Source organism: Coffea arabica, chromosome 4e, assembly GCF_036785885.1.
Source record: "Coffea arabica cultivar ET-39 chromosome 4e, Coffea Arabica ET-39 HiFi, whole genome shotgun sequence".
NCBI lineage: Eukaryota > Viridiplantae > Streptophyta > Magnoliopsida > Gentianales > Rubiaceae > Coffea > Coffea arabica.
Window position 1 is genome coordinate 47,939,500 of NC_092317.1, and position 27,684 is coordinate 47,967,183.

Below are 27,684 nucleotides of genomic sequence, written 5' to 3' on the forward strand. Positions count from 1 at the left end.
GAGGAGGCTTTCATATCAGATGCACGGGTTGTGGTGACCAAATCTAAATACAATAACCAACAATTTCAGCAACAAGCTTAAAATACAAATTTTCCTCACGTTTTCCTTACCAGTATGCTTAAATGCTTAATACATAATACAACCAAGTTCTTACCCGCATGCTTAATACATAAATTCAAAAAGGAGAAGGAGATTCTGAACTTACAGGCGGATTCAAAAGCTACCGCGATGGATAAGCAAATCAATAGCTGCTCTGGGAAGCTTCAACGAGCTAGCAACAGAGACACGACTTGGGAGTTGGAAAGAGGAAGAAAGGCTCGATGGGAAATGGGAAATGGGAAGTGGGAAGTGGGAACTGGCTGAAAGGCTAGAAAGGCTAGAAAGGCAGAAAGGCTAGAAAGGCTGAAACTGAAAGGCTGAAAGGCTAGAAAGGCTAGCGATGGGAAGTCTGGGCGGGAAGTAGGAATTTTTTTTTTTTTTTTTGAGCAAAACTCTCAGATATATATATGTGTATATAAATATAGAAAATCCACTGTCCAATATTTACATGATACACAAGGGCAACGTATAACTTCAATCATTCCACAGCCTTCCCTTCTAAGAGACTCGAAAAGTCAGGAAATAGCAACAAAAGAAGGGATACTACAAGATTACAGCAGTCAAATAACAGAGGCTTTTTGGCACAATTTTAGCCGCTGAGTCTGAACCTTGTCTTCATTCCCATGTAACTGATATCATGGAGTTAGCAAGCCCTGATGCCTCGAATGTTAAATCTATGTTGTAGTCCAAGGACTTGGACCCAGGGATAGCTTGTGTCAAGCGAAATGGCCTTGTCTTGGCTTCCTCCAACTGAGAACAGCAGAATGACCACAGCAACTGAATTGGGAAGTAGGAACTTGACTATTCTTTTTAGTATAATTATCACTTCACCCATAATTATTCCTCAGAATTTATTTAATAATATTAGTAATTTTATATATAATCTTTTTTTAAATTTTTATGCGATACTCGATAAAGCTCGTCGAGCTTTCGAGTATCAAATTTATGGGCTCGAGCTCGACTCGATAGCTCTATCGAGCAGCTCGAGATCGAGATCGAGCTCGATTAATCGAGCTCGAGCTCGAGCTTTTGGCCGAGCACATATCGAGCTCGAGTCGAGCTCCTCGACTCAGCTCCACCCCTACACAAAAGGTTGCTAAACCACTAGTTAATTATTTGGATTGTAAATTATTTAAGATATTTTTACTGTAGCACTTTTTGTGATATGATGTATGTGAGATAAAAAGTTAATTGGGAAGATAAAAAGGTGTGTTGGAAATTGTAATGATGATGTAAGCAAATAAATTTTGACAAATAATCCTCAATCCAAACAAACCCCTAGTTTTATCCCCTCTTATGTGACATGCTTAGTAGTGTCAATAAAAAGTTTTATATTTTTGACCCTCGTGATATTACAAGTCACAAACCACCTAGAAGAAAATAAAGTCATGCAACCAAATTTCATGCTCATAAAAAAAAAAAACTCAAAACACAATACTGATATATTCCCTCTTGACAGTTAGGGGTGTGCAAAATCAAAAAATTTCGATTTAACGATCGAATTCGAAATTTTTGAAATCGGTAATTTGGAATTTGGCACTGAAATTGGAATTTTCGATTTCGAATTATGCGAATTTGGTTCGAATTCAATAATGGAGTTTTTGAAATCGGACATTTTCGATTTCGAATTTCGTTTTATAACATATATATATTAATATTTATTTATATATATAATAATAATTTTTATTTCAATTTCATTTTATAATATGTATATTAATATATATTTATATATATAATAATATTTTTTATAATATATGCAATATATAATTTATATTATATAACAATACATCTAACAAAAAAGAAAAAAAAGGAAAAAAGGTTTCCAAATTCGGTGAATTCGGAATTTACCGAATTCCCAATTGAATTCGGAATCGAAATCGAAATTGGAACTGGTGAATTCGAAATCGAAATCGATCGGTAATTTCTATGCCAAAATTTTGAAAAATTCTGAATTCAAACTTTCGAATTACCGAATTCGAATTCGATGCACAACCCTATTGACAGCAACCAGCAAAATAACAAGAAGTACGTCATAAAAAATGAACAATATATTTCTACTTGCCAAACCATCACAAAGCCACTAATATTGATCACAGCACTGAGAAATGCACCTATATCAATCATTAGTTAAATTTGCTGCATAAACAGTCTTCTACATCTAAAATTTGCTTCTTTACAGGTAGTCAAAAAATTCAAGCAAACATCACACACTTTGGCTCTATATTAACGACAAAGGAATTATGTTCGCATGGTTTCGAAAGTTATATATAACCCTTTATAGTTTGGACTAGAATGTCAAAACGACGAATTTTATATTTTATAACGGAATCAACTAAAATATCAAAAGTTCTCCGATTCTTTTTCATACTTATATGTAGGGGTGGAGTTGAGCCGAGTCGAGCTCGAGTAGTACCATACTCGAGCTCGAGCTCGAAGGTTATGAGTACTGCTCGAGCTCGAGCTCGAGCTCGAACAAGCCTCAAACTTCGAACTCGAACTCGACTCGATGTAATTAAAGAGAACTCGAGCTCGAACTCGTATAAGATTCGAGCTCGAGTACTCGAACTAAGCTCGTAAAATGAGCTCGAAAACATTTGTTTTCTAAACCAGAATTCAGCAAAAATTGAGCGCAAAAAACTGTGCTATCCTTCAATATAGCAATTCATATTAAAACATGCATTTTGCTTCATTTCAACGCAAATGCCAACCATGTGATTCAAGCACTCTAAAAGCAACATTATCAAACTAGTTAATATAATAGAAAAAATGATAGTTTCTCAATAGCCAAAATAGCCATGTAAGCAAAAGAAATAGAGAACTTGATATTAATAGCATTTAGTCACAATACACTGAACTCTGTATCATTTGAGATCAAGTTCTCTATACAACATTCTATTAAGATCCATTGCCAAGATTCTATACAGCAACTCATGTACAGATTTTAGTCAAAAATCAAAATACAACCTGGTAGTATCTATACAACATTCACTTGAGTCAAAGAAATCACCAGATTCACTATAGCTATGCAGATTTGAGTCCAAAGTCAAAAGTCAAAACACAACTTGGCAGCCACAGCTTGTCAACAGTCAAAAAAATCTCCAGATTCACCAAAGTTGTACAGATTTGAGTCAAAAAAGTCAAAACACAACTGGCAACCACAGCTTGTCAAGTGTCAACATTCGCTTGAGTAAAAAAGTCACCAAATTCACTATAGCTGTACAGATTTGAGACAAGTCATTTGAGATGTTAACTGCATAGAGTTCAGATTCCAAAATTCCAAGTTTCTAACACCTATTGCCAACCAAAAAAATATAAGTCCTGTCAAATATCACCAAAGACAAAAAAATGAATCAAATTAAGGTACAAAATTATCGAGAACTCTAGATAACGCACAATGCCAGACCTGATTCAAAATGAGCCCTTTGCAATAGACCTTCAAATCTTGGGCAATTCAATTTCTTTGATTATTTTAGCTTCCTGCATTTACAATAAAAACCACCCAAGGCAAATAATTTAGAAAGAAAAAAAGTCATAACTTGTTGAACTTGGCCACAAAAGTTGAATGATAAAACAATAAAACTTACTTTCACTTTCTTTGAGATCCCGTGAAGCTTTCTACACCAGTCCCCTGCACACAACAACACTTGAACCGTATCTGGATGAAGGGAAGCACGATAGCTATCAATAACTCGAGTTCCGGCACTAAATGTGGCCTCAGATGCCACTGTAGTTACAGGAATAGCCAAGATGTCAGCCGCCATTTCGGACAATATTGGATACGCAACCCTATTGCTTTTCCACCACTCCAAACAATCATAGGCATTTGGGTTGGAACCAGTCTTTAGGCGAGCCTTTTCTAAATAATCCACCAATTCAGATTTTTGTGGCTCAGTAGTCTCCATTTCGTCACAGTACTCATCAAAGTCAACCCACCTAGAAGAAGATGTTGCATTTTTTTGTGGCCCTTCTGAAGCACATGAGTGGACTGCATTTTCATTTCCAGTTGCATTCAAATCTGCATACTCATCATAAAGCTCAAATAAAGCTTTCTTCACGCTGAAAATATGTTCTTGTGCCTCAAAAGATGGAAACATTTGAGGGAAGGCAAACTCAACAACTCTCATTTTCTGCCTTGGATCTAAAATGGCAGCAATAGCCATTAACAAATTGCATTCGCCCCATTATTTGTCGAACTTGGCCTTCATCTTTCTAATCATAGCTCGGATGAAGTCATTTTCATCATTTTCTCGAGAATCTAAGAGTTTCTTAATTTTCACAGCCTCTTGAAGGAATAAATTGCTCGTAGGATATTCACTCCCGGATATCACATGCGTGGCTGCCCAAAATTTCTCTAACACAGAGCACACTTTTTCTGCCTTTTCCCAATCCTCATAAGCTGGACAGGAATCATAGAGTGGATCTCTATCTTGAAAACGAGGAAAAACATCTTTGAACTTCATAGCACAGCTTAGCATTTCGAAGGTGGCATTCCATCTTGTTCGACAATCATAAAGCAACTTTTTCCCGGGTATTTGAAGTTGTTGTGCAATCTCAGCGAACAACAATAATCTGGTCTCTGAGCGATTGACAAAATCGACGCTGTCCCTAATTTTGTTTACAATGTCCGCAATCTCAGAAAGGCCTAAGGTTCAAGATGTGCGCACAGCATCGAACATGAAACAACTTGCCGCCACCTAATAGTTTCTTCGATCTACTAAAATCATCCCGCAAAACTCTAATAGCCACATCATTGGCTGAAGCATTATCAACTGAAATTGTGTGTATTTTTTGCTCAATACCCCAATCCTTCACACACTTGAAGAGTGAAGCAGCAATCTCAACCCCTCGTCTAGGAGGTGGTATGTGAACAAAGTTGAGCACTCTCTTTTGTAGCTTCCAATCTGAGTCAATCCAATGGCCAATAATAACCATATATTCGATCTTTTGATTTTTAGATTTCCAAAGATCGGTTGTGAGGCTTACCTTTTTCACATTTCTTAACTTTTTCTTCAGCTTCTTTTTCTCAAGTTCATAGACTGCCACACAATCATTTTTTGCTACTCCTCTAATGATCTTTTGCCACTCGAGCATGCCACGCTTTAGGAAAATATTCAAACCTTCTTCTTCAAGAATGGTGAAGGGATGTTCGTGCATCACAATCCAATGTGCAGCGGCTTCTCTCATTTTCTCCATGTCAAATTTTCCGGTATGCAACGGTGGTATAGAAGGAAATGCATCATCAGCCGGCTGAAAGTTCAGTTTCGTTTGTTGTGCAGCTTGTCTTAAACTTGCTTTTCTAGATGGACATGAGTTTCGGTGCCGCCACAAGCTAGTTGTTTGCTTTGATTTACCCCTCGATAGCTTTTTATTGCAGTAACGGCAAATGGCATAGTAATTGCCATTTTCTTCAAATTCGTTGAAGTCCTCCCAAGCTTCAGAAGTTTTATTCCGTTTTGGAATATGGAATTCATCATCTTCATCTAATTTATCATTTTCTCCTTCTTCATTGTTATCGTCAATAACCACAGCTTCTTGTCCTTCTTGTATATTACCCAAAGGAGTACTTTGTGTAATTGGATTAGTCATCATGTTTCCTGGATTCATCGTTGACTCATTGGAGACAAATATTGGGTTGTCCAATATCAATGGAGTACATGAATCAGCATTGGAAACCAGTGGGATACAAGAAATCTCGGGTTGACTGCCCTTGTCTTGGGTTGACATCAGTCCATAAACACATGCAGTCCAAGGCTCCAAGCTAAAGAAAGACAACAAATTTTCAAATCAGGGCAAGGAAATTTTCAAGCTAAAGAAAGACACATCCATTAACGGAGGCTTTCACCATGAATTTCAGAGACTTTTAAGGTGTAAACAAAACTATTTAAAAAAAAAAAACTTGCTCTGATAATTATTTAGAGAAGTTTTAGGCATATGAATTAAATAAAGAATACATTTTTTGAGGTTCTGCTGATAATTCTTTTCAGTAATGAAAAGATTAAACCTGCTACATTTCATTAATCACACTTTGATCATCAACAAATGTATAAATCTGTATTAATCACAGTAATCAGATGCTATGATATACTCTTCCTACATTTTTTTCAAAGGTTTAAAATAAAAACAACTTTCAACTGTCTCAAATATCTTTTGACTTACGCTAAAGGGAAAAGAAATTTCATACTTGTGTTGCTTCATCCCTGCTTTTTATCATACTTGGCAAATCCATACATACCTGCCCTTATACTTGTGTTGCTTCATCCCTAACTTTATACTTTTGTTAGCTAGGACCAACTAAACCAATTATAGAAAGTGCAAATATTGTTCTAGATATGCTAACATGGAGGTCAGATGACACGTACTGAAGAAAAACTTTAGGAGTTCCATTCTTAGAAACATGAACAATATGAAATCAGCAATGCTCATTAATCAATATGGTTGTTTCTTAGCTTTTGCTGGGTATCATGCTGTTGACGTGCCTTGGCAGCATTCAGACCTTTGCCAACAGGCTCAAGAGAAAACAAGTGATTCCTCTAGCAAAAAAAAAAAAAAAACCTTGCTCGTATCCAATTTATGAGAAATTGCACAGAAAGACAGAAATAATAAATCAATCTTTAACCCAAAATTCTCTCTTTGAAGACTCTTCACTAAACAGCCAGTGGGTGGCAGAGATTCAAGAGAAGGAGAAGAAAAAATAAAAGGTCGGAGAAGACGAGGAGGCTTTCATATCAGATGCACGGGTTGTGGTGACCAAATCTAAATACAATAACCAACAATTTCAGCAACAAGCTTAAAATACAAATTTTCCTCACGTTTTCCTTACCAGTATGCTTAAATGCTTAATACATAATACAACCAAGTTCTTACCCGCATGCTTAATACATAAATTCAAAAAGGAGAAGGAGATTCTGAACTTACAGGCGGATTCAAAAGCTACCGCGATGGATAAGCAAATCAATAGCTGCTCTGGGAAGCTTCAACGAGCTAGCAACAGAGACACGACTTGGGAGTTGGAAAGAGGAAGAAAGGCTCGATGGGAAATGGGAAATGGGAAGTGGGAAGTGGGAACTGGCTGAAAGGCTAGAAAGGCTAGAAAGGCAGAAAGGCTAGAAAGGCTGAAACTGAAAGGCTGAAAGGCTAGAAAGGCTAGCGATGGGAAGTCTGGGCGGGAAGTAGGAATTTTTTTTTTTTTTTTTGAGCAAAACTCTCAGATATATATATGTGTATATAAATATAGAAAATCCACTGTCCAATATTTACATGATACACAAGGGCAACGTATAACTTCAATCATTCCACAGCCTTCCCTTCTAAGAGACTCGAAAAGTCAGGAAATAGCAACAAAAGAAGGGATACTACAAGATTACAGCAGTCAAATAACAGAGGCTTTTTGGCACAATTTTAGCCGCTGAGTCTGAACCTTGTCTTCATTCCCATGTAACTGATATCATGGAGTTAGCAAGCCCTGATGCCTCGAATGTTAAATCTATGTTGTAGTCCAAGGACTTGGACCCAGGGATAGCTTGTGTCAAGCGAAATGGCCTTGTCTTGGCTTCCTCCAACTGAGAACAGCAGAATGACCACAGCAACTGAATTGGGAAGTAGGAACTTGACTATTCTTTTTAGTATAATTATCACTTCACCCATAATTATTCCTCAGAATTTATTTAATAATATTAGTAATTTTATATATAATCTTTTTTTAAATTTTTATGCGATACTCGATAAAGCTCGTCGAGCTTTCGAGTATCAAATTTATGGGCTCGAGCTCGACTCGATAGCTCTATCGAGCAGCTCGAGATCGAGATCGAGCTCGATTAATCGAGCTCGAGCTCGAGCTTTTGGCCGAGCACATATCGAGCTCGAGTCGAGCTCCTCGACTCAGCTCCACCCCTACACAAAAGGTTGCTAAACCACTAGTTAATTATTTGGATTGTAAATTATTTAAGATATTTTTACTGTAGCACTTTTTGTGATATGATGTATGTGAGATAAAAAGTTAATTGGGAAGATAAAAAGGTGTGTTGGAAATTGTAATGATGATGTAAGCAAATAAATTTTGACAAATAATCCTCAATCCAAACAAACCCCTAGTTTTATCCCCTCTTATGTGACATGCTTAGTAGTGTCAATAAAAAGTTTTATATTTTTGACCCTCGTGATATTACAAGTCACAAACCACCTAGAAGAAAATAAAGTCATGCAACCAAATTTCATGCTCATAAAAAAAAAAAACTCAAAACACAATACTGATATATTCCCTCTTGACAGTTAGGGGTGTGCAAAATCAAAAAATTTCGATTTAACGATCGAATTCGAAATTTTTGAAATCGGTAATTTGGAATTTGGCACTGAAATTGGAATTTTCGATTTCGAATTATGCGAATTTGGTTCGAATTCAATAATGGAGTTTTTGAAATCGGACATTTTCGATTTCGAATTTCGTTTTATAACATATATATATTAATATTTATTTATATATATAATAATAATTTTTATTTCAATTTCATTTTATAATATGTATATTAATATATATTTATATATATAATAATATTTTTTATAATATATGCAATATATAATTTATATTATATAACAATACATCTAACAAAAAAGAAAAAAAAGGAAAAAAGGTTTCCAAATTCGGTGAATTCGGAATTTACCGAATTCCCAATTGAATTCGGAATCGAAATCGAAATTGGAACTGGTGAATTCGAAATCGAAATCGATCGGTAATTTCTATGCCAAAATTTTGAAAAATTCTGAATTCAAACTTTCGAATTACCGAATTCGAATTCGATGCACAACCCTATTGACAGCAACCAGCAAAATAACAAGAAGTACGTCATAAAAAATGAACAATATATTTCTACTTGCCAAACCATCACAAAGCCACTAATATTGATCACAGCACTGAGAAATGCACCTATATCAATCATTAGTTAAATTTGCTGCATAAACAGTCTTCTACATCTAAAATTTGCTTCTTTACAGGTAGTCAAAAAATTCAAGCAAACATCACACACTTTGGCTCTATATTAACGACAAAGGAATTATGTTCGCATGGTTTCGAAAGTTATATATAACCCTTTATAGTTTGGACTAGAATGTCAAAACGACGAATTTTATATTTTATAACGGAATCAACTAAAATATCAAAAGTTCTCCGATTCTTTTTCATACTTATATGTAGGGGTGGAGTTGAGCCGAGTCGAGCTCGAGTAGTACCATACTCGAGCTCGAGCTCGAAGGTTATGAGTACTGCTCGAGCTCGAGCTCGAGCTCGAACAAGCCTCAAACTTCGAACTCGAACTCGACTCGATGTAATTAAAGAGAACTCGAGCTCGAACTCGTATAAGATTCGAGCTCGAGTACTCGAACTAAGCTCGTAAAATGAGCTCGAAAACATTTGTTTTCTAAACCAGAATTCAGCAAAAATTGAGCGCAAAAAACTGTGCTATCCTTCAATATAGCAATTCATATTAAAACATGCATTTTGCTTCATTTCAACGCAAATGCCAACCATGTGATTCAAGCACTCTAAAAGCAACATTATCAAACTAGTTAATATAATAGAAAAAATGATAGTTTCTCAATAGCCAAAATAGCCATGTAAGCAAAAGAAATAGAGAACTTGATATTAATAGCATTTAGTCACAATACACTGAACTCTGTATCATTTGAGATCAAGTTCTCTATACAACATTCTATTAAGATCCATTGCCAAGATTCTATACAGCAACTCATGTACAGATTTTAGTCAAAAATCAAAATACAACCTGGTAGTATCTATACAACATTCACTTGAGTCAAAGAAATCACCAGATTCACTATAGCTATGCAGATTTGAGTCCAAAGTCAAAAGTCAAAACACAACTTGGCAGCCACAGCTTGTCAACAGTCAAAAAAATCTCCAGATTCACCAAAGTTGTACAGATTTGAGTCAAAAAAGTCAAAACACAACTGGCAACCACAGCTTGTCAAGTGTCAACATTCGCTTGAGTAAAAAAGTCACCAAATTCACTATAGCTGTACAGATTTGAGACAAGTCATTTGAGATGTTAACTGCATAGAGTTCAGATTCCAAAATTCCAAGTTTCTAACACCTATTGCCAACCAAAAAAATATAAGTCCTGTCAAATATCACCAAAGACAAAAAAATGAATCAAATTAAGGTACAAAATTATCGAGAACTCTAGATAACGCACAATGCCAGACCTGATTCAAAATGAGCCCTTTGCAATAGACCTTCAAATCTTGGGCAATTCAATTTCTTTGATTATTTTAGCTTCCTGCATTTACAATAAAAACCACCCAAGGCAAATAATTTAGAAAGAAAAAAAGTCATAACTTGTTGAACTTGGCCACAAAAGTTGAATGATAAAACAATAAAACTTACTTTCACTTTCTTTGAGATCCCGTGAAGCTTTCTACACCAGTCCCCTGCACACAACAACACTTGAACCGTATCTGGATGAAGGGAAGCACGATAGCTATCAATAACTCGAGTTCCGGCACTAAATGTGGCCTCAGATGCCACTGTAGTTACAGGAATAGCCAAGATGTCAGCCGCCATTTCGGACAATATTGGATACGCAACCCTATTGCTTTTCCACCACTCCAAACAATCATAGGCATTTGGGTTGGAACCAGTCTTTAGGCGAGCCTTTTCTAAATAATCCACCAATTCAGATTTTTGTGGCTCAGTAGTCTCCATTTCGTCACAGTACTCATCAAAGTCAACCCACCTAGAAGAAGATGTTGCATTTTTTTGTGGCCCTTCTGAAGCACATGAGTGGACTGCATTTTCATTTCCAGTTGCATTCAAATCTGCATACTCATCATAAAGCTCAAATAAAGCTTTCTTCACGCTGAAAATATGTTCTTGTGCCTCAAAAGATGGAAACATTTGAGGGAAGGCAAACTCAACAACTCTCATTTTCTGCCTTGGATCTAAAATGGCAGCAATAGCCATTAACAAATTGCATTCGCCCCATTATTTGTCGAACTTGGCCTTCATCTTTCTAATCATAGCTCGGATGAAGTCATTTTCATCATTTTCTCGAGAATCTAAGAGTTTCTTAATTTTCACAGCCTCTTGAAGGAATAAATTGCTCGTAGGATATTCACTCCCGGATATCACATGCGTGGCTGCCCAAAATTTCTCTAACACAGAGCACACTTTTTCTGCCTTTTCCCAATCCTCATAAGCTGGACAGGAATCATAGAGTGGATCTCTATCTTGAAAACGAGGAAAAACATCTTTGAACTTCATAGCACAGCTTAGCATTTCGAAGGTGGCATTCCATCTTGTTCGACAATCATAAAGCAACTTTTTCCCGGGTATTTGAAGTTGTTGTGCAATCTCAGCGAACAACAATAATCTGGTCTCTGAGCGATTGACAAAATCGACGCTGTCCCTAATTTTGTTTACAATGTCCGCAATCTCAGAAAGGCCTAAGGTTCAAGATGTGCGCACAGCATCGAACATGAAACAACTTGCCGCCACCTAATAGTTTCTTCGATCTACTAAAATCATCCCGCAAAACTCTAATAGCCACATCATTGGCTGAAGCATTATCAACTGAAATTGTGTGTATTTTTTGCTCAATACCCCAATCCTTCACACACTTGAAGAGTGAAGCAGCAATCTCAACCCCTCGTCTAGGAGGTGGTATGTGAACAAAGTTGAGCACTCTCTTTTGTAGCTTCCAATCTGAGTCAATCCAATGGCCAATAATAACCATATATTCGATCTTTTGATTTTTAGATTTCCAAAGATCGGTTGTGAGGCTTACCTTTTTCACATTTCTTAACTTTTTCTTCAGCTTCTTTTTCTCAAGTTCATAGACTGCCACACAATCATTTTTTGCTACTCCTCTAATGATCTTTTGCCACTCGAGCATGCCACGCTTTAGGAAAATATTCAAACCTTCTTCTTCAAGAATGGTGAAGGGATGTTCGTGCATCACAATCCAATGTGCAGCGGCTTCTCTCATTTTCTCCATGTCAAATTTTCCGGTATGCAACGGTGGTATAGAAGGAAATGCATCATCAGCCGGCTGAAAGTTCAGTTTCGTTTGTTGTGCAGCTTGTCTTAAACTTGCTTTTCTAGATGGACATGAGTTTCGGTGCCGCCACAAGCTAGTTGTTTGCTTTGATTTACCCCTCGATAGCTTTTTATTGCAGTAACGGCAAATGGCATAGTAATTGCCATTTTCTTCAAATTCGTTGAAGTCCTCCCAAGCTTCAGAAGTTTTATTCCGTTTTGGAATATGGAATTCACCATCTTCATCTAATTTATCATTTTCTCCTTCTTCATTGTTATCGTCAATAACCACAGCTTCTTGTCCTTCTTGTATATTACCCAAAGGAGTACTTTGTGTAATTGGATTAGTCATCATGTTTCCTGGATTCATCGTTGACTCATTGGAGACAAATATTGGGTTGTCCAATATCAATGGAGTACATGAATCAGCATTGGAAACCAGTGGGATACAAGAAATCTCGGGTTGACTGCCCTTGTCTTGGGTTGACATCAGTCCATAAACACATGCAGTCCAAGGCTCCAAGCTAAAGAAAGACAACAAATTTTCAAATCAGGGCAAGGAAATTTTCAAGCTAAAGAAAGACACATCCATTAACGGAGGCTTTCACCATGAATTTCAGAGACTTTTAAGGTGTAAACAAAACTATTTAAAAAAAAAAAACTTGCTCTGATAATTATTTAGAGAAGTTTTAGGCATATGAATTAAATAAAGAATACATTTTTTGAGGTTCTGCTGATAATTCTTTTCAGTAATGAAAAGATTAAACCTGCTACATTTCATTAATCACACTTTGATCATCAACAAATGTATAAATCTGTATTAATCACAGTAATCAGATGCTATGATATACTCTTCCTACATTTTTTTCAAAGGTTTAAAATAAAAACAACTTTCAACTGTCTCAAATATCTTTTGACTTACGCTAAAGGGAAAAGAAATTTCATACTTGTGTTGCTTCATCCCTGCTTTTTATCATACTTGGCAAATCCATACATACCTGCCCTTATACTTGTGTTGCTTCATCCCTAACTTTATACTTTTGTTAGCTAGGACCAACTAAACCAATTATAGAAAGTGCAAATATTGTTCTAGATATGCTAACATGGAGGTCAGATGACACGTACTGAAGAAAAACTTTAGGAGTTCCATTCTTAGAAACATGAACAATATGAAATCAGCAATGCTCATTAATCAATATGGTTGTTTCTTAGCTTTTGCTGGGTATCATGCTGTTGACGTGCCTTGGCAGCATTCAGACCTTTGCCAACAGGCTCAAGAGAAAACAAGTGATTCCTCTAGCAAAAAAAAAAAAAAAACCTTGCTCGTATCCAATTTATGAGAAATTGCACAGAAAGACAGAAATAATAAATCAATCTTTAACCCAAAATTCTCTCTTTGAAGACTCTTCACTAAACAGCCAGTGGGTGGCAGAGATTCAAGAGAAGGAGAAGAAAAAATAAAAGGTCGGAGAAGACGAGGAGGCTTTCATATCAGATGCACGGGTTGTGGTGACCAAATCTAAATACAATAACCAACAATTTCAGCAACAAGCTTAAAATACAAATTTTCCTCACGTTTTCCTTACCAGTATGCTTAAATGCTTAATACATAATACAACCAAGTTCTTACCCGCATGCTTAATACATAAATTCAAAAAGGAGAAGGAGATTCTGAACTTACAGGCGGATTCAAAAGCTACCGCGATGGATAAGCAAATCAATAGCTGCTCTGGGAAGCTTCAACGAGCTAGCAACAGAGACACGACTTGGGAGTTGGAAAGAGGAAGAAAGGCTCGATGGGAAATGGGAAATGGGAAGTGGGAAGTGGGAACTGGCTGAAAGGCTAGAAAGGCTAGAAAGGCAGAAAGGCTAGAAAGGCTGAAACTGAAAGGCTGAAAGGCTAGAAAGGCTAGCGATGGGAAGTCTGGGCGGGAAGTAGGAATTTTTTTTTTTTTTTTGAGCAAAACTCTCAGATATATATATGTGTATATAAATATAGAAAATCCACTGTCCAATATTTACATGATACACAAGGGCAACGTATAACTTCAATCATTCCACAGCCTTCCCTTCTAAGAGACTCGAAAAGTCAGGAAATAGCAACAAAAGAAGGGATACTACAAGATTACAGCAGTCAAATAACAGAGGCTTTTTGGCACAATTTTAGCCGCTGAGTCTGAACCTTGTCTTCATTCCCATGTAACTGATATCATGGAGTTAGCAAGCCCTGATGCCTCGAATGTTAAATCTATGTTGTAGTCCAAGGACTTGGACCCAGGGATAGCTTGTGTCAAGCGAAATGGCCTTGTCTTGGCTTCCTCCAACTGAGAACAGCAGAATGACCACAGCAACTGAATTGGGAAGTAGGAACTTGACTATTCTTTTTAGTATAATTATCACTTCACCCATAATTATTCCTCAGAATTTATTTAATAATATTAGTAATTTTATATATAATCTTTTTTTAAATTTTTATGCGATACTCGATAAAGCTCGTCGAGCTTTCGAGTATCAAATTTATGGGCTCGAGCTCGACTCGATAGCTCTATCGAGCAGCTCGAGATCGAGATCGAGCTCGATTAATCGAGCTCGAGCTCGAGCTTTTGGCCGAGCACATATCGAGCTCGAGTCGAGCTCCTCGACTCAGCTCCACCCCTACACAAAAGGTTGCTAAACCACTAGTTAATTATTTGGATTGTAAATTATTTAAGATATTTTTACTGTAGCACTTTTTGTGATATGATGTATGTGAGATAAAAAGTTAATTGGGAAGATAAAAAGGTGTGTTGGAAATTGTAATGATGATGTAAGCAAATAAATTTTGACAAATAATCCTCAATCCAAACAAACCCCTAGTTTTATCCCCTCTTATGTGACATGCTTAGTAGTGTCAATAAAAAGTTTTATATTTTTGACCCTCGTGATATTACAAGTCACAAACCACCTAGAAGAAAATAAAGTCATGCAACCAAATTTCATGCTCATAAAAAAAAAAAACTCAAAACACAATACTGATATATTCCCTCTTGACAGTTAGGGGTGTGCAAAATCAAAAAATTTCGATTTAACGATCGAATTCGAAATTTTTGAAATCGGTAATTTGGAATTTGGCACTGAAATTGGAATTTTCGATTTCGAATTATGCGAATTTGGTTCGAATTCAATAATGGAGTTTTTGAAATCGGACATTTTCGATTTCGAATTTCGTTTTATAACATATATATATTAATATTTATTTATATATATAATAATAATTTTTATTTCAATTTCATTTTATAATATGTATATTAATATATATTTATATATATAATAATATTTTTTATAATATATGCAATATATAATTTATATTATATAACAATACATCTAACAAAAAAGAAAAAAAAGGAAAAAAGGTTTCCAAATTCGGTGAATTCGGAATTTACCGAATTCCCAATTGAATTCGGAATCGAAATCGAAATTGGAACTGGTGAATTCGAAATCGAAATCGATCGGTAATTTCTATGCCAAAATTTTGAAAAATTCTGAATTCAAACTTTCGAATTACCGAATTCGAATTCGATGCACAACCCTATTGACAGCAACCAGCAAAATAACAAGAAGTACGTCATAAAAAATGAACAATATATTTCTACTTGCCAAACCATCACAAAGCCACTAATATTGATCACAGCACTGAGAAATGCACCTATATCAATCATTAGTTAAATTTGCTGCATAAACAGTCTTCTACATCTAAAATTTGCTTCTTTACAGGTAGTCAAAAAATTCAAGCAAACATCACACACTTTGGCTCTATATTAACGACAAAGGAATTATGTTCGCATGGTTTCGAAAGTTATATATAACCCTTTATAGTTTGGACTAGAATGTCAAAACGACGAATTTTATATTTTATAACGGAATCAACTAAAATATCAAAAGTTCTCCGATTCTTTTTCATACTTATATGTAGGGGTGGAGTTGAGCCGAGTCGAGCTCGAGTAGTACCATACTCGAGCTCGAGCTCGAAGGTTATGAGTACTGCTCGAGCTCGAGCTCGAGCTCGAACAAGCCTCAAACTTCGAACTCGAACTCGACTCGATGTAATTAAAGAGAACTCGAGCTCGAACTCGTATAAGATTCGAGCTCGAGTACTCGAACTAAGCTCGTAAAATGAGCTCGAAAACATTTGTTTTCTAAACCAGAATTCAGCAAAAATTGAGCGCAAAAAACTGTGCTATCCTTCAATATAGCAATTCATATTAAAACATGCATTTTGCTTCATTTCAACGCAAATGCCAACCATGTGATTCAAGCACTCTAAAAGCAACATTATCAAACTAGTTAATATAATAGAAAAAATGATAGTTTCTCAATAGCCAAAATAGCCATGTAAGCAAAAGAAATAGAGAACTTGATATTAATAGCATTTAGTCACAATACACTGAACTCTGTATCATTTGAGATCAAGTTCTCTATACAACATTCTATTAAGATCCATTGCCAAGATTCTATACAGCAACTCATGTACAGATTTTAGTCAAAAATCAAAATACAACCTGGTAGTATCTATACAACATTCACTTGAGTCAAAGAAATCACCAGATTCACTATAGCTATGCAGATTTGAGTCCAAAGTCAAAAGTCAAAACACAACTTGGCAGCCACAGCTTGTCAACAGTCAAAAAAATCTCCAGATTCACCAAAGTTGTACAGATTTGAGTCAAAAAAGTCAAAACACAACTGGCAACCACAGCTTGTCAAGTGTCAACATTCGCTTGAGTAAAAAAGTCACCAAATTCACTATAGCTGTACAGATTTGAGACAAGTCATTTGAGATGTTAACTGCATAGAGTTCAGATTCCAAAATTCCAAGTTTCTAACACCTATTGCCAACCAAAAAAATATAAGTCCTGTCAAATATCACCAAAGACAAAAAAATGAATCAAATTAAGGTACAAAATTATCGAGAACTCTAGATAACGCACAATGCCAGACCTGATTCAAAATGAGCCCTTTGCAATAGACCTTCAAATCTTGGGCAATTCAATTTCTTTGATTATTTTAGCTTCCTGCATTTACAATAAAAACCACCCAAGGCAAATAATTTAGAAAGAAAAAAAGTCATAACTTGTTGAACTTGGCCACAAAAGTTGAATGATAAAACAATAAAACTTACTTTCACTTTCTTTGAGATCCCGTGAAGCTTTCTACACCAGTCCCCTGCACACAACAACACTTGAACCGTATCTGGATGAAGGGAAGCACGATAGCTATCAATAACTCGAGTTCCGGCACTAAATGTGGCCTCAGATGCCACTGTAGTTACAGGAATAGCCAAGATGTCAGCCGCCATTTCGGACAATATTGGATACGCAACCCTATTGCTTTTCCACCACTCCAAACAATCATAGGCATTTGGGTTGGAACCAGTCTTTAGGCGAGCCTTTTCTAAATAATCCACCAATTCAGATTTTTGTGGCTCAGTAGTCTCCATTTCGTCACAGTACTCATCAAAGTCAACCCACCTAGAAGAAGATGTTGCATTTTTTTGTGGCCCTTCTGAAGCACATGAGTGGACTGCATTTTCATTTCCAGTTGCATTCAAATCTGCATACTCATCATAAAGCTCAAATAAAGCTTTCTTCACGCTGAAAATATGTTCTTGTGCCTCAAAAGATGGAAACATTTGAGGGAAGGCAAACTCAACAACTCTCATTTTCTGCCTTGGATCTAAAATGGCAGCAATAGCCATTAACAAATTGCATTCGCCCCATTATTTGTCGAACTTGGCCTTCATCTTTCTAATCATAGCTCGGATGAAGTCATTTTCATCATTTTCTCGAGAATCTAAGAGTTTCTTAATTTTCACAGCCTCTTGAAGGAATAAATTGCTCGTAGGATATTCACTCCCGGATATCACATGCGTGGCTGCCCAAAATTTCTCTAACACAGAGCACACTTTTTCTGCCTTTTCCCAATCCTCATAAGCTGGACAGGAATCATAGAGTGGATCTCTATCTTGAAAACGAGGAAAAACATCTTTGAACTTCATAGCACAGCTTAGCATTTCGAAGGTGGCATTCCATCTTGTTCGACAATCATAAAGCAACTTTTTCCCGGGTATTTGAAGTTGTTGTGCAATCTCAGCGAACAACAATAATCTGGTCTCTGAGCGATTGACAAAATCGACGCTGTCCCTAATTTTGTTTACAATGTCCGCAATCTCAGAAAGGCCTAAGGTTCAAGATGTGCGCACAGCATCGAACATGAAACAACTTGCCGCCACCTAATAGTTTCTTCGATCTACTAAAATCATCCCGCAAAACTCTAATAGCCACATCATTGGCTGAAGCATTATCAACTGAAATTGTGTGTATTTTTTGCTCAATACCCCAATCCTTCACACACTTGAAGAGTGAAGCAGCAATCTCAACCCCTCGTCTAGGAGGTGGTATGTGAACAAAGTTGAGCACTCTCTTTTGTAGCTTCCAATCTGAGTCAATCCAATGGCCAATAATAACCATATATTCGATCTTTTGATTTTTAGATTTCCAAAGATCGGTTGTGAGGCTTACCTTTTTCACATTTCTTAACTTTTTCTTCAGCTTCTTTTTCTCAAGTTCATAGACTGCCACACAATCATTTTTTGCTACTCCTCTAATGATCTTTTGCCACTCGAGCATGCCACGCTTTAGGAAAATATTCAAACCTTCTTCTTCAAGAATGGTGAAGGGATGTTCGTGCATCACAATCCAATGTGCAGCGGCTTCTCTCATTTTCTCCATGTCAAATTTTCCGGTATGCAACGGTGGTATAGAAGGAAATGCATCATCAGCCGGCTGAAAGTTCAGTTTCGTTTGTTGTGCAGCTTGTCTTAAACTTGCTTTTCTAGATGGACATGAGTTTCGGTGCCGCCACAAGCTAGTTGTTTGCTTTGATTTACCCCTCGATAGCTTTTTATTGCAGTAACGGCAAATGGCATAGTAATTGCCATTTTCTTCAAATTCGTTGAAGTCCTCCCAAGCTTCAGAAGTTTTATTCCGTTTTGGAATATGGAATTCACCATCTTCATCTAATTTATCATTTTCTCCTTCTTCATTGTTATCGTCAATAACCACAGCTTCTTGTCCTTCTTGTATATTACCCAAAGGAGTACTTTGTGTAATTGGATTAGTCATCATGTTTCCTGGATTCATCGTTGACTCATTGGAGACAAATATTGGGTTGTCCAATATCAATGGAGTACATGAATCAGCATTGGAAACCAGTGGGATACAAGAAATCTCGGGTTGACTGCCCTTGTCTTGGGTTGACATCAGTCCATAAACACATGCAGTCCAAGGCTCCAAGCTAAAGAAAGACAACAAATTTTCAAATCAGGGCAAGGAAATTTTCAAGCTAAAGAAAGACACATCCATTAACGGAGGCTTTCACCATGAATTTCAGAGACTTTTAAGGTGTAAACAAAACTATTTAAAAAAAAAAAACTTGCTCTGATAATTATTTAGAGAAGTTTTAGGCATATGAATTAAATAAAGAATACATTTTTTGAGGTTCTGCTGATAATTCTTTTCAGTAATGAAAAGATTAAACCTGCTACATTTCATTAATCACACTTTGATCATCAACAAATGTATAAATCTGTATTAATCACAGTAATCAGATGCTATGATATACTCTTCCTACATTTTTTTCAAAGGTTTAAAATAAAAACAACTTTCAACTGTCTCAAATATCTTTTGACTTACGCTAAAGGGAAAAGAAATTTCATACTTGTGTTGCTTCATCCCTGCTTTTTATCATACTTGGCAAATCCATACATACCTGCCCTTATACTTGTGTTGCTTCATCCCTAACTTTATACTTTTGTTAGCTAGGACCAACTAAACCAATTATAGAAAGTGCAAATATTGTTCTAGATATGCTAACATGGAGGTCAGATGACACGTACTGAAGAAAAACTTTAGGAGTTCCATTCTTAGAAACATGAACAATATGAAATCAGCAATGCTCATTAATCAATATGGTTGTTTCTTAGCTTTTGCTGGGTATCATGCTGTTGACGTGCCTTGGCAGCATTCAGACCTTTGCCAACAGGCTCAAGAGAAAACAAGTGATTCCTCTAGCAAAAAAAAAAAAAAAACCTTGCTCGTATCCAATTTATGAGAAATTGCACAGAAAGACAGAAATAATAAATCAATCTTTAACCCAAAATTCTCTCTTTGAAGACTCTTCACTAAACAGCCAGTGGGTGGCAGAGATTCAAGAGAAGGAGAAGAAAAAATAAAAGGTCGGAGAAGACGAGGAGGCTTTCATATCAGATGCACGGGTTGTGGTGACCAAATCTAAATACAATAACCAACAATTTCAGCAACAAGCTTAAAATACAAATTTTCCTCACGTTTTCCTTACCAGTATGCTTAAATGCTTAATACATAATACAACCAAGTTCTTACCCGCATGCTTAATACATAAATTCAAAAAGGAGAAGGAGATTCTGAACTTACAGGCGGATTCAAAAGCTACCGCGATGGATAAGCAAATCAATAGCTGCTCTGGGAAGCTTCAACGAGCTAGCAACAGAGACACGACTTGGGAGTTGGAAAGAGGAAGAAAGGCTCGATGGGAAATGGGAAATGGGAAGTGGGAAGTGGGAACTGGCTGAAAGGCTAGAAAGGCTAGAAAGGCAGAAAGGCTAGAAAGGCTGAAACTGAAAGGCTGAAAGGCTAGAAAGGCTAGCGATGGGAAGTCTGGGCGGGAAGTAGGAATTTTTTTTTTTTTTTTGAGCAAAACTCTCAGATATATATATGTGTATATAAATATAGAAAATCCACTGTCCAATATTTACATGATACACAAGGGCAACGTATAACTTCAATCATTCCACAGCCTTCCCTTCTAAGAGACTCGAAAAGTCAGGAAATAGCAACAAAAGAAGGGATACTACAAGATTACAGCAGTCAAATAACAGAGGCTTTTTGGCACAATTTTAGCCGCTGAGTCTGAACCTTGTCTTCATTCCCATGTAACTGATATCATGGAGTTAGCAAGCCCTGATGCCTCGAATGTTAAATCTATGTTGTAGTCCAAGGACTTGGACCCAGGGATAGCTTGTGTCAAGCGAAATGGCCTTGTCTTGGCTTCCTCCAACTGAGAACAGCAGAATGACCACAGCAACTGAATTGGGAAGTAGGAACTTGACTATTCTTTTTAGTATAATTATCACTTCACCCATAATTATTCCTCAGAATTTATTTAATAATATTAGTAATTTTATATATAATCTTTTTTTAAATTTTTATGCGATACTCGATAAAGCTCGTCGAGCTTTCGAGTATCAAATTTATGGGCTCGAGCTCGACTCGATAGCTCTATCGAGCAGCTCGAGATCGAGATCGAGCTCGATTAATCGAGCTCGAGCTCGAGCTTTTGGCCGAGCACATATCGAGCTCGAGTCGAGCTCCTCGACTCAGCTCCACCCCTACACAAAAGGTTGCTAAACCACTAGTTAATTATTTGGATTGTAAATTATTTAAGATATTTTTACTGTAGCACTTTTTGTGATATGATGTATGTGAGATAAAAAGTTAATTGGGAAGATAAAAAGGTGTGTTGGAAATTGTAATGATGATGTAAGCAAATAAATTTTGACAAATAATCCTCAATCCAAACAAACCCCTAGTTTTATCCCCTCTTATGTGACATGCTTAGTAGTGTCAATAAAAAGTTTTATATTTTTGACCCTCGTGATATTACAAGTCACAAACCACCTAGAAGAAAATAAAGTCATGCAACCAAATTTCATGCTCATAAAAAAAAAAAACTCAAAACACAATACTGATATATTCCCTCTTGACAGTTAGGGGTGTGCAAAATCAAAAAATTTCGATTTAACGATCGAATTCGAAATTTTTGAAATCGGTAATTTGGAATTTGGCACTGAAATTGGAATTTTCGATTTCGAATTATGCGAATTTGGTTCGAATTCAATAATGGAGTTTTTGAAATCGGACATTTTCGATTTCGAATTTCGTTTTATAACATATATATATTAATATTTATTTATATATATAATAATAATTTTTATTTCAATTTCATTTTATAATATGTATATTAATATATATTTATATATATAATAATATTTTTTATAATATATGCAATATATAATTTATATTATATAACAATACATCTAACAAAAAAGAAAAAAAAGGAAAAAAGGTTTCCAAATTCGGTGAATTCGGAATTTACCGAATTCCCAATTGAATTCGGAATCGAAATCGAAATTGGAACTGGTGAATTCGAAATCGAAATCGATCGGTAATTTCTATGCCAAAATTTTGAAAAATTCTGAATTCAAACTTTCGAATTACCGAATTCGAATTCGATGCACAACCCTATTGACAGCAACCAGCAAAATAACAAGAAGTACGTCATAAAAAATGAACAATATATTTCTACTTGCCAAACCATCACAAAGCCACTAATATTGATCACAGCACTGAGAAATGCACCTATATCAATCATTAGTTAAATTTGCTGCATAAACAGTCTTCTACATCTAAAATTTGCTTCTTTACAGGTAGTCAAAAAATTCAAGCAAACATCACACACTTTGGCTCTATATTAACGACAAAGGAATTATGTTCGCATGGTTTCGAAAGTTATATATAACCCTTTATAGTTTGGACTAGAATGTCAAAACGACGAATTTTATATTTTATAACGGAATCAACTAAAATATCAAAAGTTCTCCGATTCTTTTTCATACTTATATGTAGGGGTGGAGTTGAGCCGAGTCGAGCTCGAGTAGTACCATACTCGAGCTCGAGCTCGAAGGTTATGAGTACTGCTCGAGCTCGAGCTCGAGCTCGAACAAGCCTCAAACTTCGAACTCGAACTCGACTCGATGTAATTAAAGAGAACTCGAGCTCGAACTCGTATAAGATTCGAGCTCGAGTACTCGAACTAAGCTCGTAAAATGAGCTCGAAAACATTTGTTTTCTAAACCAGAATTCAGCAAAAATTGAGCGCAAAAAACTGTGCTATCCTTCAATATAGCAATTCATATTAAAACATGCATTTTGCTTCATTTCAACGCAAATGCCAACCATGTGATTCAAGCACTCTAAAAGCAACATTATCAAACTAGTTAATATAATAGAAAAAATGATAGTTTCTCAATAGCCAAAATAGCCATGTAAGCAAAAGAAATAGAGAACTTGATATTAATAGCATTTAGTCACAATACACTGAACTCTGTATCATTTGAGATCAAGTTCTCTATACAACATTCTATTAAGATCCATTGCCAAGATTCTATACAGCAACTCATGTACAGATTTTAGTCAAAAATCAAAATACAACCTGGTAGTATCTATACAACATTCACTTGAGTCAAAGAAATCACCAGATTCACTATAGCTATGCAGATTTGAGTCCAAAGTCAAAAGTCAAAACACAACTTGGCAGCCACAGCTTGTCAACAGTCAAAAAAATCTCCAGATTCACCAAAGTTGTACAGATTTGAGTCAAAAAAGTCAAAACACAACTGGCAACCACAGCTTGTCAAGTGTCAACATTCGCTTGAGTAAAAAAGTCACCAAATTCACTATAGCTGTACAGATTTGAGACAAGTCATTTGAGATGTTAACTGCATAGAGTTCAGATTCCAAAATTCCAAGTTTCTAACACCTATTGCCAACCAAAAAAATATAAGTCCTGTCAAATATCACCAAAGACAAAAAAATGAATCAAATTAAGGTACAAAATTATCGAGAACTCTAGATAACGCACAATGCCAGACCTGATTCAAAATGAGCCCTTTGCAATAGACCTTCAAATCTTGGGCAATTCAATTTCTTTGATTATTTTAGCTTCCTGCATTTACAATAAAAACCACCCAAGGCAAATAATTTAGAAAGAAAAAAAGTCATAACTTGTTGAACTTGGCCACAAAAGTTGAATGATAAAACAATAAAACTTACTTTCACTTTCTTTGAGATCCCGTGAAGCTTTCTACACCAGTCCCCTGCACACAACAACACTTGAACCGTATCTGGATGAAGGGAAGCACGATAGCTATCAATAACTCGAGTTCCGGCACTAAATGTGGCCTCAGATGCCACTGTAGTTACAGGAATAGCCAAGATGTCAGCCGCCATTTCGGACAATATTGGATACGCAACCCTATTGCTTTTCCACCACTCCAAACAATCATAGGCATTTGGGTTGGAACCAGTCTTTAGGCGAGCCTTTTCTAAATAATCCACCAATTCAGATTTTTGTGGCTCAGTAGTCTCCATTTCGTCACAGTACTCATCAAAGTCAACCCACCTAGAAGAAGATGTTGCATTTTTTTGTGGCCCTTCTGAAGCACATGAGTGGACTGCATTTTCATTTCCAGTTGCATTCAAATCTGCATACTCATCATAAAGCTCAAATAAAGCTTTCTTCACGCTGAAAATATGTTCTTGTGCCTCAAAAGATGGAAACATTTGAGGGAAGGCAAACTCAACAACTCTCATTTTCTGCCTTGGATCTAAAATGGCAGCAATAGCCATTAACAAATTGCATTCGCCCCATTATTTGTCGAACTTGGCCTTCATCTTTCTAATCATAGCTCGGATGAAGTCATTTTCATCATTTTCTCGAGAATCTAAGAGTTTCTTAATTTTCACAGCCTCTTGAAGGAATAAATTGCTCGTAGGATATTCACTCCCGGATATCACATGCGTGGCTGCCCAAAATTTCTCTAACACAGAGCACACTTTTTCTGCCTTTTCCCAATCCTCATAAGCTGGACAGGAATCATAGAGTGGATCTCTATCTTGAAAACGAGGAAAAACATCTTTGAACTTCATAGCACAGCTTAGCATTTCGAAGGTGGCATTCCATCTTGTTCGACAATCATAAAGCAACTTTTTCCCGGGTATTTGAAGTTGTTGTGCAATCTCAGCGAACAACAATAATCTGGTCTCTGAGCGATTGACAAAATCGACGCTGTCCCTAATTTTGTTTACAATGTCCGCAATCTCAGAAAGGCCTAAGGTTCAAGATGTGCGCACAGCATCGAACATGAAACAACTTGCCGCCACCTAATAGTTTCTTCGATCTACTAAAATCATCCCGCAAAACTCTAATAGCCACATCATTGGCTGAAGCATTATCAACTGAAATTGTGTGTATTTTTTGCTCAATACCCCAATCCTTCACACACTTGAAGAGTGAAGCAGCAATCTCAACCCCTCGTCTAGGAGGTGGTATGTGAACAAAGTTGAGCACTCTCTTTTGTAGCTTCCAATCTGAGTCAATCCAATGGCCAATAATAACCATATATTCGATCTTTTGATTTTTAGATTTCCAAAGATCGGTTGTGAGGCTTACCTTTTTCACATTTCTTAACTTTTTCTTCAGCTTCTTTTTCTCAAGTTCATAGACTGCCACACAATCATTTTTTGCTACTCCTCTAATGATCTTTTGCCACTCGAGCATGCCACGCTTTAGGAAAATATTCAAACCTTCTTCTTCAAGAATGGTGAAGGGATGTTCGTGCATCACAATCCAATGTGCAGCGGCTTCTCTCATTTTCTCCATGTCAAATTTTCCGGTATGCAACGGTGGTATAGAAGGAAATGCATCATCAGCCGGCTGAAAGTTCAGTTTCGTTTGTTGTGCAGCTTGTCTTAAACTTGCTTTTCTAGATGGACATGAGTTTCGGTGCCGCCACAAGCTAGTTGTTTGCTTTGATTTACCCCTCGATAGCTTTTTATTGCAGTAACGGCAAATGGCATAGTAATTGCCATTTTCTTCAAATTCGTTGAAGTCCTCCCAAGCTTCAGAAGTTTTATTCCGTTTTGGAATATGGAATTCACCATCTTCATCTAATTTATCATTTTCTCCTTCTTCATTGTTATCGTCAATAACCACAGCTTCTTGTCCTTCTTGTATATTACCCAAAGGAGTACTTTGTGTAATTGGATTAGTCATCATGTTTCCTGGATTCATCGTTGACTCATTGGAGACAAATATTGGGTTGTCCAATATCAATGGAGTACATGAATCAGCATTGGAAACCAGTGGGATACAAGAAATCTCGGGTTGACTGCCCTTGTCTTGGGTTGACATCAGTCCATAAACACATGCAGTCCAAGGCTCCAAGCTAAAGAAAGACAACAAATTTTCAAATCAGGGCAAGGAAATTTTCAAGCTAAAGAAAGACACATCCATTAACGGAGGCTTTCACCATGAATTTCAGAGACTTTTAAGGTGTAAACAAAACTATTTAAAAAAAAAAAACTTGCTCTGATAATTATTTAGAGAAGTTTTAGGCATATGAATTAAATAAAGAATACATTTTTTGAGGTTCTGCTGATAATTCTTTTCAGTAATGAAAAGATTAAACCTGCTACATTTCATTAATCACACTTTGATCATCAACAAATGTATAAATCTGTATTAATCACAGTAATCAGATGCTATGATATACTCTTCCTACATTTTTTTCAAAGGTTTAAAATAAAAACAACTTTCAACTGTCTCAAATATCTTTTGACTTACGCTAAAGGGAAAAGAAATTTCATACTTGTGTTGCTTCATCCCTGCTTTTTATCATACTTGGCAAATCCATACATACCTGCCCTTATACTTGTGTTGCTTCATCCCTAACTTTATACTTTTGTTAGCTAGGACCAACTAAACCAATTATAGAAAGTGCAAATATTGTTCTAGATATGCTAACATGGAGGTCAGATGACACGTACTGAAGAAAAACTTTAGGAGTTCCATTCTTAGAAACATGAACAATATGAAATCAGCAATGCTCATTAATCAATATGGTTGTTTCTTAGCTTTTGCTGGGTATCATGCTGTTGACGTGCCTTGGCAGCATTCAGACCTTTGCCAACAGGCTCAAGAGAAAACAAGTGATTCCTCTAGCAAAAAAAAAAAAAAAACCTTGCTCGTATCCAATTTATGAGAAATTGCACAGAAAGACAGAAATAATAAATCAATCTTTAACCCAAAATTCTCTCTTTGAAGACTCTTCACTAAACAGCCAGTGGGTGGCAGAGATTCAAGAGAAGGAGAAGAAAAAATAAAAGGTCGGAGAAGACGAGGAGGCTTTCATATCAGATGCACGGGTTGTGGTGACCAAATCTAAATACAATAACCAACAATTTCAGCAACAAGCTTAAAATACAAATTTTCCTCACGTTTTCCTTACCAGTATGCTTAAATGCTTAATACATAATACAACCAAGTTCTTACCCGCATGCTTAATACATAAATTCAAAAAGGAGAAGGAGATTCTGAACTTACAGGCGGATTCAAAAGCTACCGCGATGGATAAGCAAATCAATAGCTGCTCTGGGAAGCTTCAACGAGCTAGCAACAGAGACACGACTTGGGAGTTGGAAAGAGGAAGAAAGGCTCGATGGGAAATGGGAAATGGGAAGTGGGAAGTGGGAACTGGCTGAAAGGCTAGAAAGGCTAGAAAGGCAGAAAGGCTAGAAAGGCTGAAACTGAAAGGCTGAAAGGCTAGAAAGGCTAGCGATGGGAAGTCT

At 36.5% G+C, this 27,684-nt stretch overlaps 8 protein-coding genes across 8 annotated transcripts; all 8 read right to left on the bottom strand.

Annotated features, from left to right (window-relative positions):
• Positions 1-714: 714 nt before the first annotated feature.
• On the bottom strand, positions 715-4,259 carry LOC140005671 (zinc finger BED domain-containing protein RICESLEEPER 3-like). Its single transcript, XM_072046695.1, has 2 exons — positions 3,684-4,259; positions 715-849 (listed from the first exon to the last, which is right to left on the bottom strand). The coding sequence occupies exons 1-2, from the start codon at positions 4,257-4,259 to the stop codon at positions 715-717; spliced, it is 711 nt and encodes a 236-aa protein (XP_071902796.1).
• A 21-nt stretch (positions 4,260-4,280) lies between these two features.
• On the bottom strand, positions 4,281-5,703 carry LOC140005672 (zinc finger BED domain-containing protein RICESLEEPER 2-like). Its single transcript, XM_072046696.1, has 2 exons — positions 4,788-5,703; positions 4,281-4,741 (listed from the first exon to the last, which is right to left on the bottom strand). Exons 1-2 carry the CDS (start codon positions 5,701-5,703, stop codon positions 4,281-4,283), a joined length of 1,377 nt encoding a protein of 458 aa, XP_071902797.1.
• Positions 5,704-7,523: 1,820 nt separating this feature from the next.
• On the bottom strand, positions 7,524-11,068 carry LOC140005673 (zinc finger BED domain-containing protein RICESLEEPER 3-like). Its single transcript, XM_072046697.1, has 2 exons — positions 10,493-11,068; positions 7,524-7,658 (listed from the first exon to the last, which is right to left on the bottom strand). Exons 1-2 carry the CDS (start codon positions 11,066-11,068, stop codon positions 7,524-7,526), a joined length of 711 nt encoding a protein of 236 aa, XP_071902798.1.
• A 21-nt stretch (positions 11,069-11,089) lies between these two features.
• On the bottom strand, positions 11,090-12,512 carry LOC140005674 (zinc finger BED domain-containing protein RICESLEEPER 2-like). Its single transcript, XM_072046699.1, has 2 exons — positions 11,597-12,512; positions 11,090-11,550 (listed from the first exon to the last, which is right to left on the bottom strand). The coding sequence occupies exons 1-2, from the start codon at positions 12,510-12,512 to the stop codon at positions 11,090-11,092; spliced, it is 1,377 nt and encodes a 458-aa protein (XP_071902800.1).
• Positions 12,513-14,331: 1,819 nt separating this feature from the next.
• On the bottom strand, positions 14,332-17,876 carry LOC140005675 (zinc finger BED domain-containing protein RICESLEEPER 3-like). The gene is made up of 2 exons (XM_072046700.1): positions 17,301-17,876; positions 14,332-14,466 (listed from the first exon to the last, which is right to left on the bottom strand). The coding sequence occupies exons 1-2, from the start codon at positions 17,874-17,876 to the stop codon at positions 14,332-14,334; spliced, it is 711 nt and encodes a 236-aa protein (XP_071902801.1).
• Positions 17,877-17,897: 21 nt separating this feature from the next.
• On the bottom strand, positions 17,898-19,320 carry LOC140005676 (zinc finger BED domain-containing protein RICESLEEPER 2-like). Its single transcript, XM_072046701.1, has 2 exons — positions 18,405-19,320; positions 17,898-18,358 (listed from the first exon to the last, which is right to left on the bottom strand). Exons 1-2 carry the CDS (start codon positions 19,318-19,320, stop codon positions 17,898-17,900), a joined length of 1,377 nt encoding a protein of 458 aa, XP_071902802.1.
• Positions 19,321-21,139: 1,819 nt separating this feature from the next.
• On the bottom strand, positions 21,140-24,684 carry LOC140005677 (zinc finger BED domain-containing protein RICESLEEPER 3-like). Its single transcript, XM_072046702.1, has 2 exons — positions 24,109-24,684; positions 21,140-21,274 (listed from the first exon to the last, which is right to left on the bottom strand). The coding sequence occupies exons 1-2, from the start codon at positions 24,682-24,684 to the stop codon at positions 21,140-21,142; spliced, it is 711 nt and encodes a 236-aa protein (XP_071902803.1).
• A 21-nt stretch (positions 24,685-24,705) lies between these two features.
• Positions 24,706-26,128, bottom strand: LOC140005678 (zinc finger BED domain-containing protein RICESLEEPER 2-like). Its single transcript, XM_072046703.1, has 2 exons — positions 25,213-26,128; positions 24,706-25,166 (listed from the first exon to the last, which is right to left on the bottom strand). Exons 1-2 carry the CDS (start codon positions 26,126-26,128, stop codon positions 24,706-24,708), a joined length of 1,377 nt encoding a protein of 458 aa, XP_071902804.1.
• Between the last annotated feature and the right edge of the window lie 1,556 nt (positions 26,129-27,684).

Coding starts and splice junctions, on each gene's coding strand:
- LOC140005671 (XM_072046695.1), bottom strand. CDS start 4,259: ATGGCTATTGCTGCCATTTTAGATCCAAGGCAGAAAATGAGAGTTGTT. Junction 850..3,683: donor GGATCTCAAAGAAAGTGAAA/GTAAGTTTTATT, acceptor TGCTGTTCTCAG/TTGGAGGAAGCCAAGACAAG.
- LOC140005672 (XM_072046696.1), bottom strand. CDS start 5,703: ATGAATCCAGGAAACATGATGACTAATCCAATTACACAAAGTACTCCT. Junction 4,742..4,787: donor GAAGAAACTATTAGGTGGCG/GCAAGTTGTTTC, acceptor CTTGAACCTTAG/GCCTTTCTGAGATTGCGGAC.
- LOC140005673 (XM_072046697.1), bottom strand. CDS start 11,068: ATGGCTATTGCTGCCATTTTAGATCCAAGGCAGAAAATGAGAGTTGTT. Junction 7,659..10,492: donor GGATCTCAAAGAAAGTGAAA/GTAAGTTTTATT, acceptor TGCTGTTCTCAG/TTGGAGGAAGCCAAGACAAG.
- LOC140005674 (XM_072046699.1), bottom strand. CDS start 12,512: ATGAATCCAGGAAACATGATGACTAATCCAATTACACAAAGTACTCCT. Junction 11,551..11,596: donor GAAGAAACTATTAGGTGGCG/GCAAGTTGTTTC, acceptor CTTGAACCTTAG/GCCTTTCTGAGATTGCGGAC.
- LOC140005675 (XM_072046700.1), bottom strand. CDS start 17,876: ATGGCTATTGCTGCCATTTTAGATCCAAGGCAGAAAATGAGAGTTGTT. Junction 14,467..17,300: donor GGATCTCAAAGAAAGTGAAA/GTAAGTTTTATT, acceptor TGCTGTTCTCAG/TTGGAGGAAGCCAAGACAAG.
- LOC140005676 (XM_072046701.1), bottom strand. CDS start 19,320: ATGAATCCAGGAAACATGATGACTAATCCAATTACACAAAGTACTCCT. Junction 18,359..18,404: donor GAAGAAACTATTAGGTGGCG/GCAAGTTGTTTC, acceptor CTTGAACCTTAG/GCCTTTCTGAGATTGCGGAC.
- LOC140005677 (XM_072046702.1), bottom strand. CDS start 24,684: ATGGCTATTGCTGCCATTTTAGATCCAAGGCAGAAAATGAGAGTTGTT. Junction 21,275..24,108: donor GGATCTCAAAGAAAGTGAAA/GTAAGTTTTATT, acceptor TGCTGTTCTCAG/TTGGAGGAAGCCAAGACAAG.
- LOC140005678 (XM_072046703.1), bottom strand. CDS start 26,128: ATGAATCCAGGAAACATGATGACTAATCCAATTACACAAAGTACTCCT. Junction 25,167..25,212: donor GAAGAAACTATTAGGTGGCG/GCAAGTTGTTTC, acceptor CTTGAACCTTAG/GCCTTTCTGAGATTGCGGAC.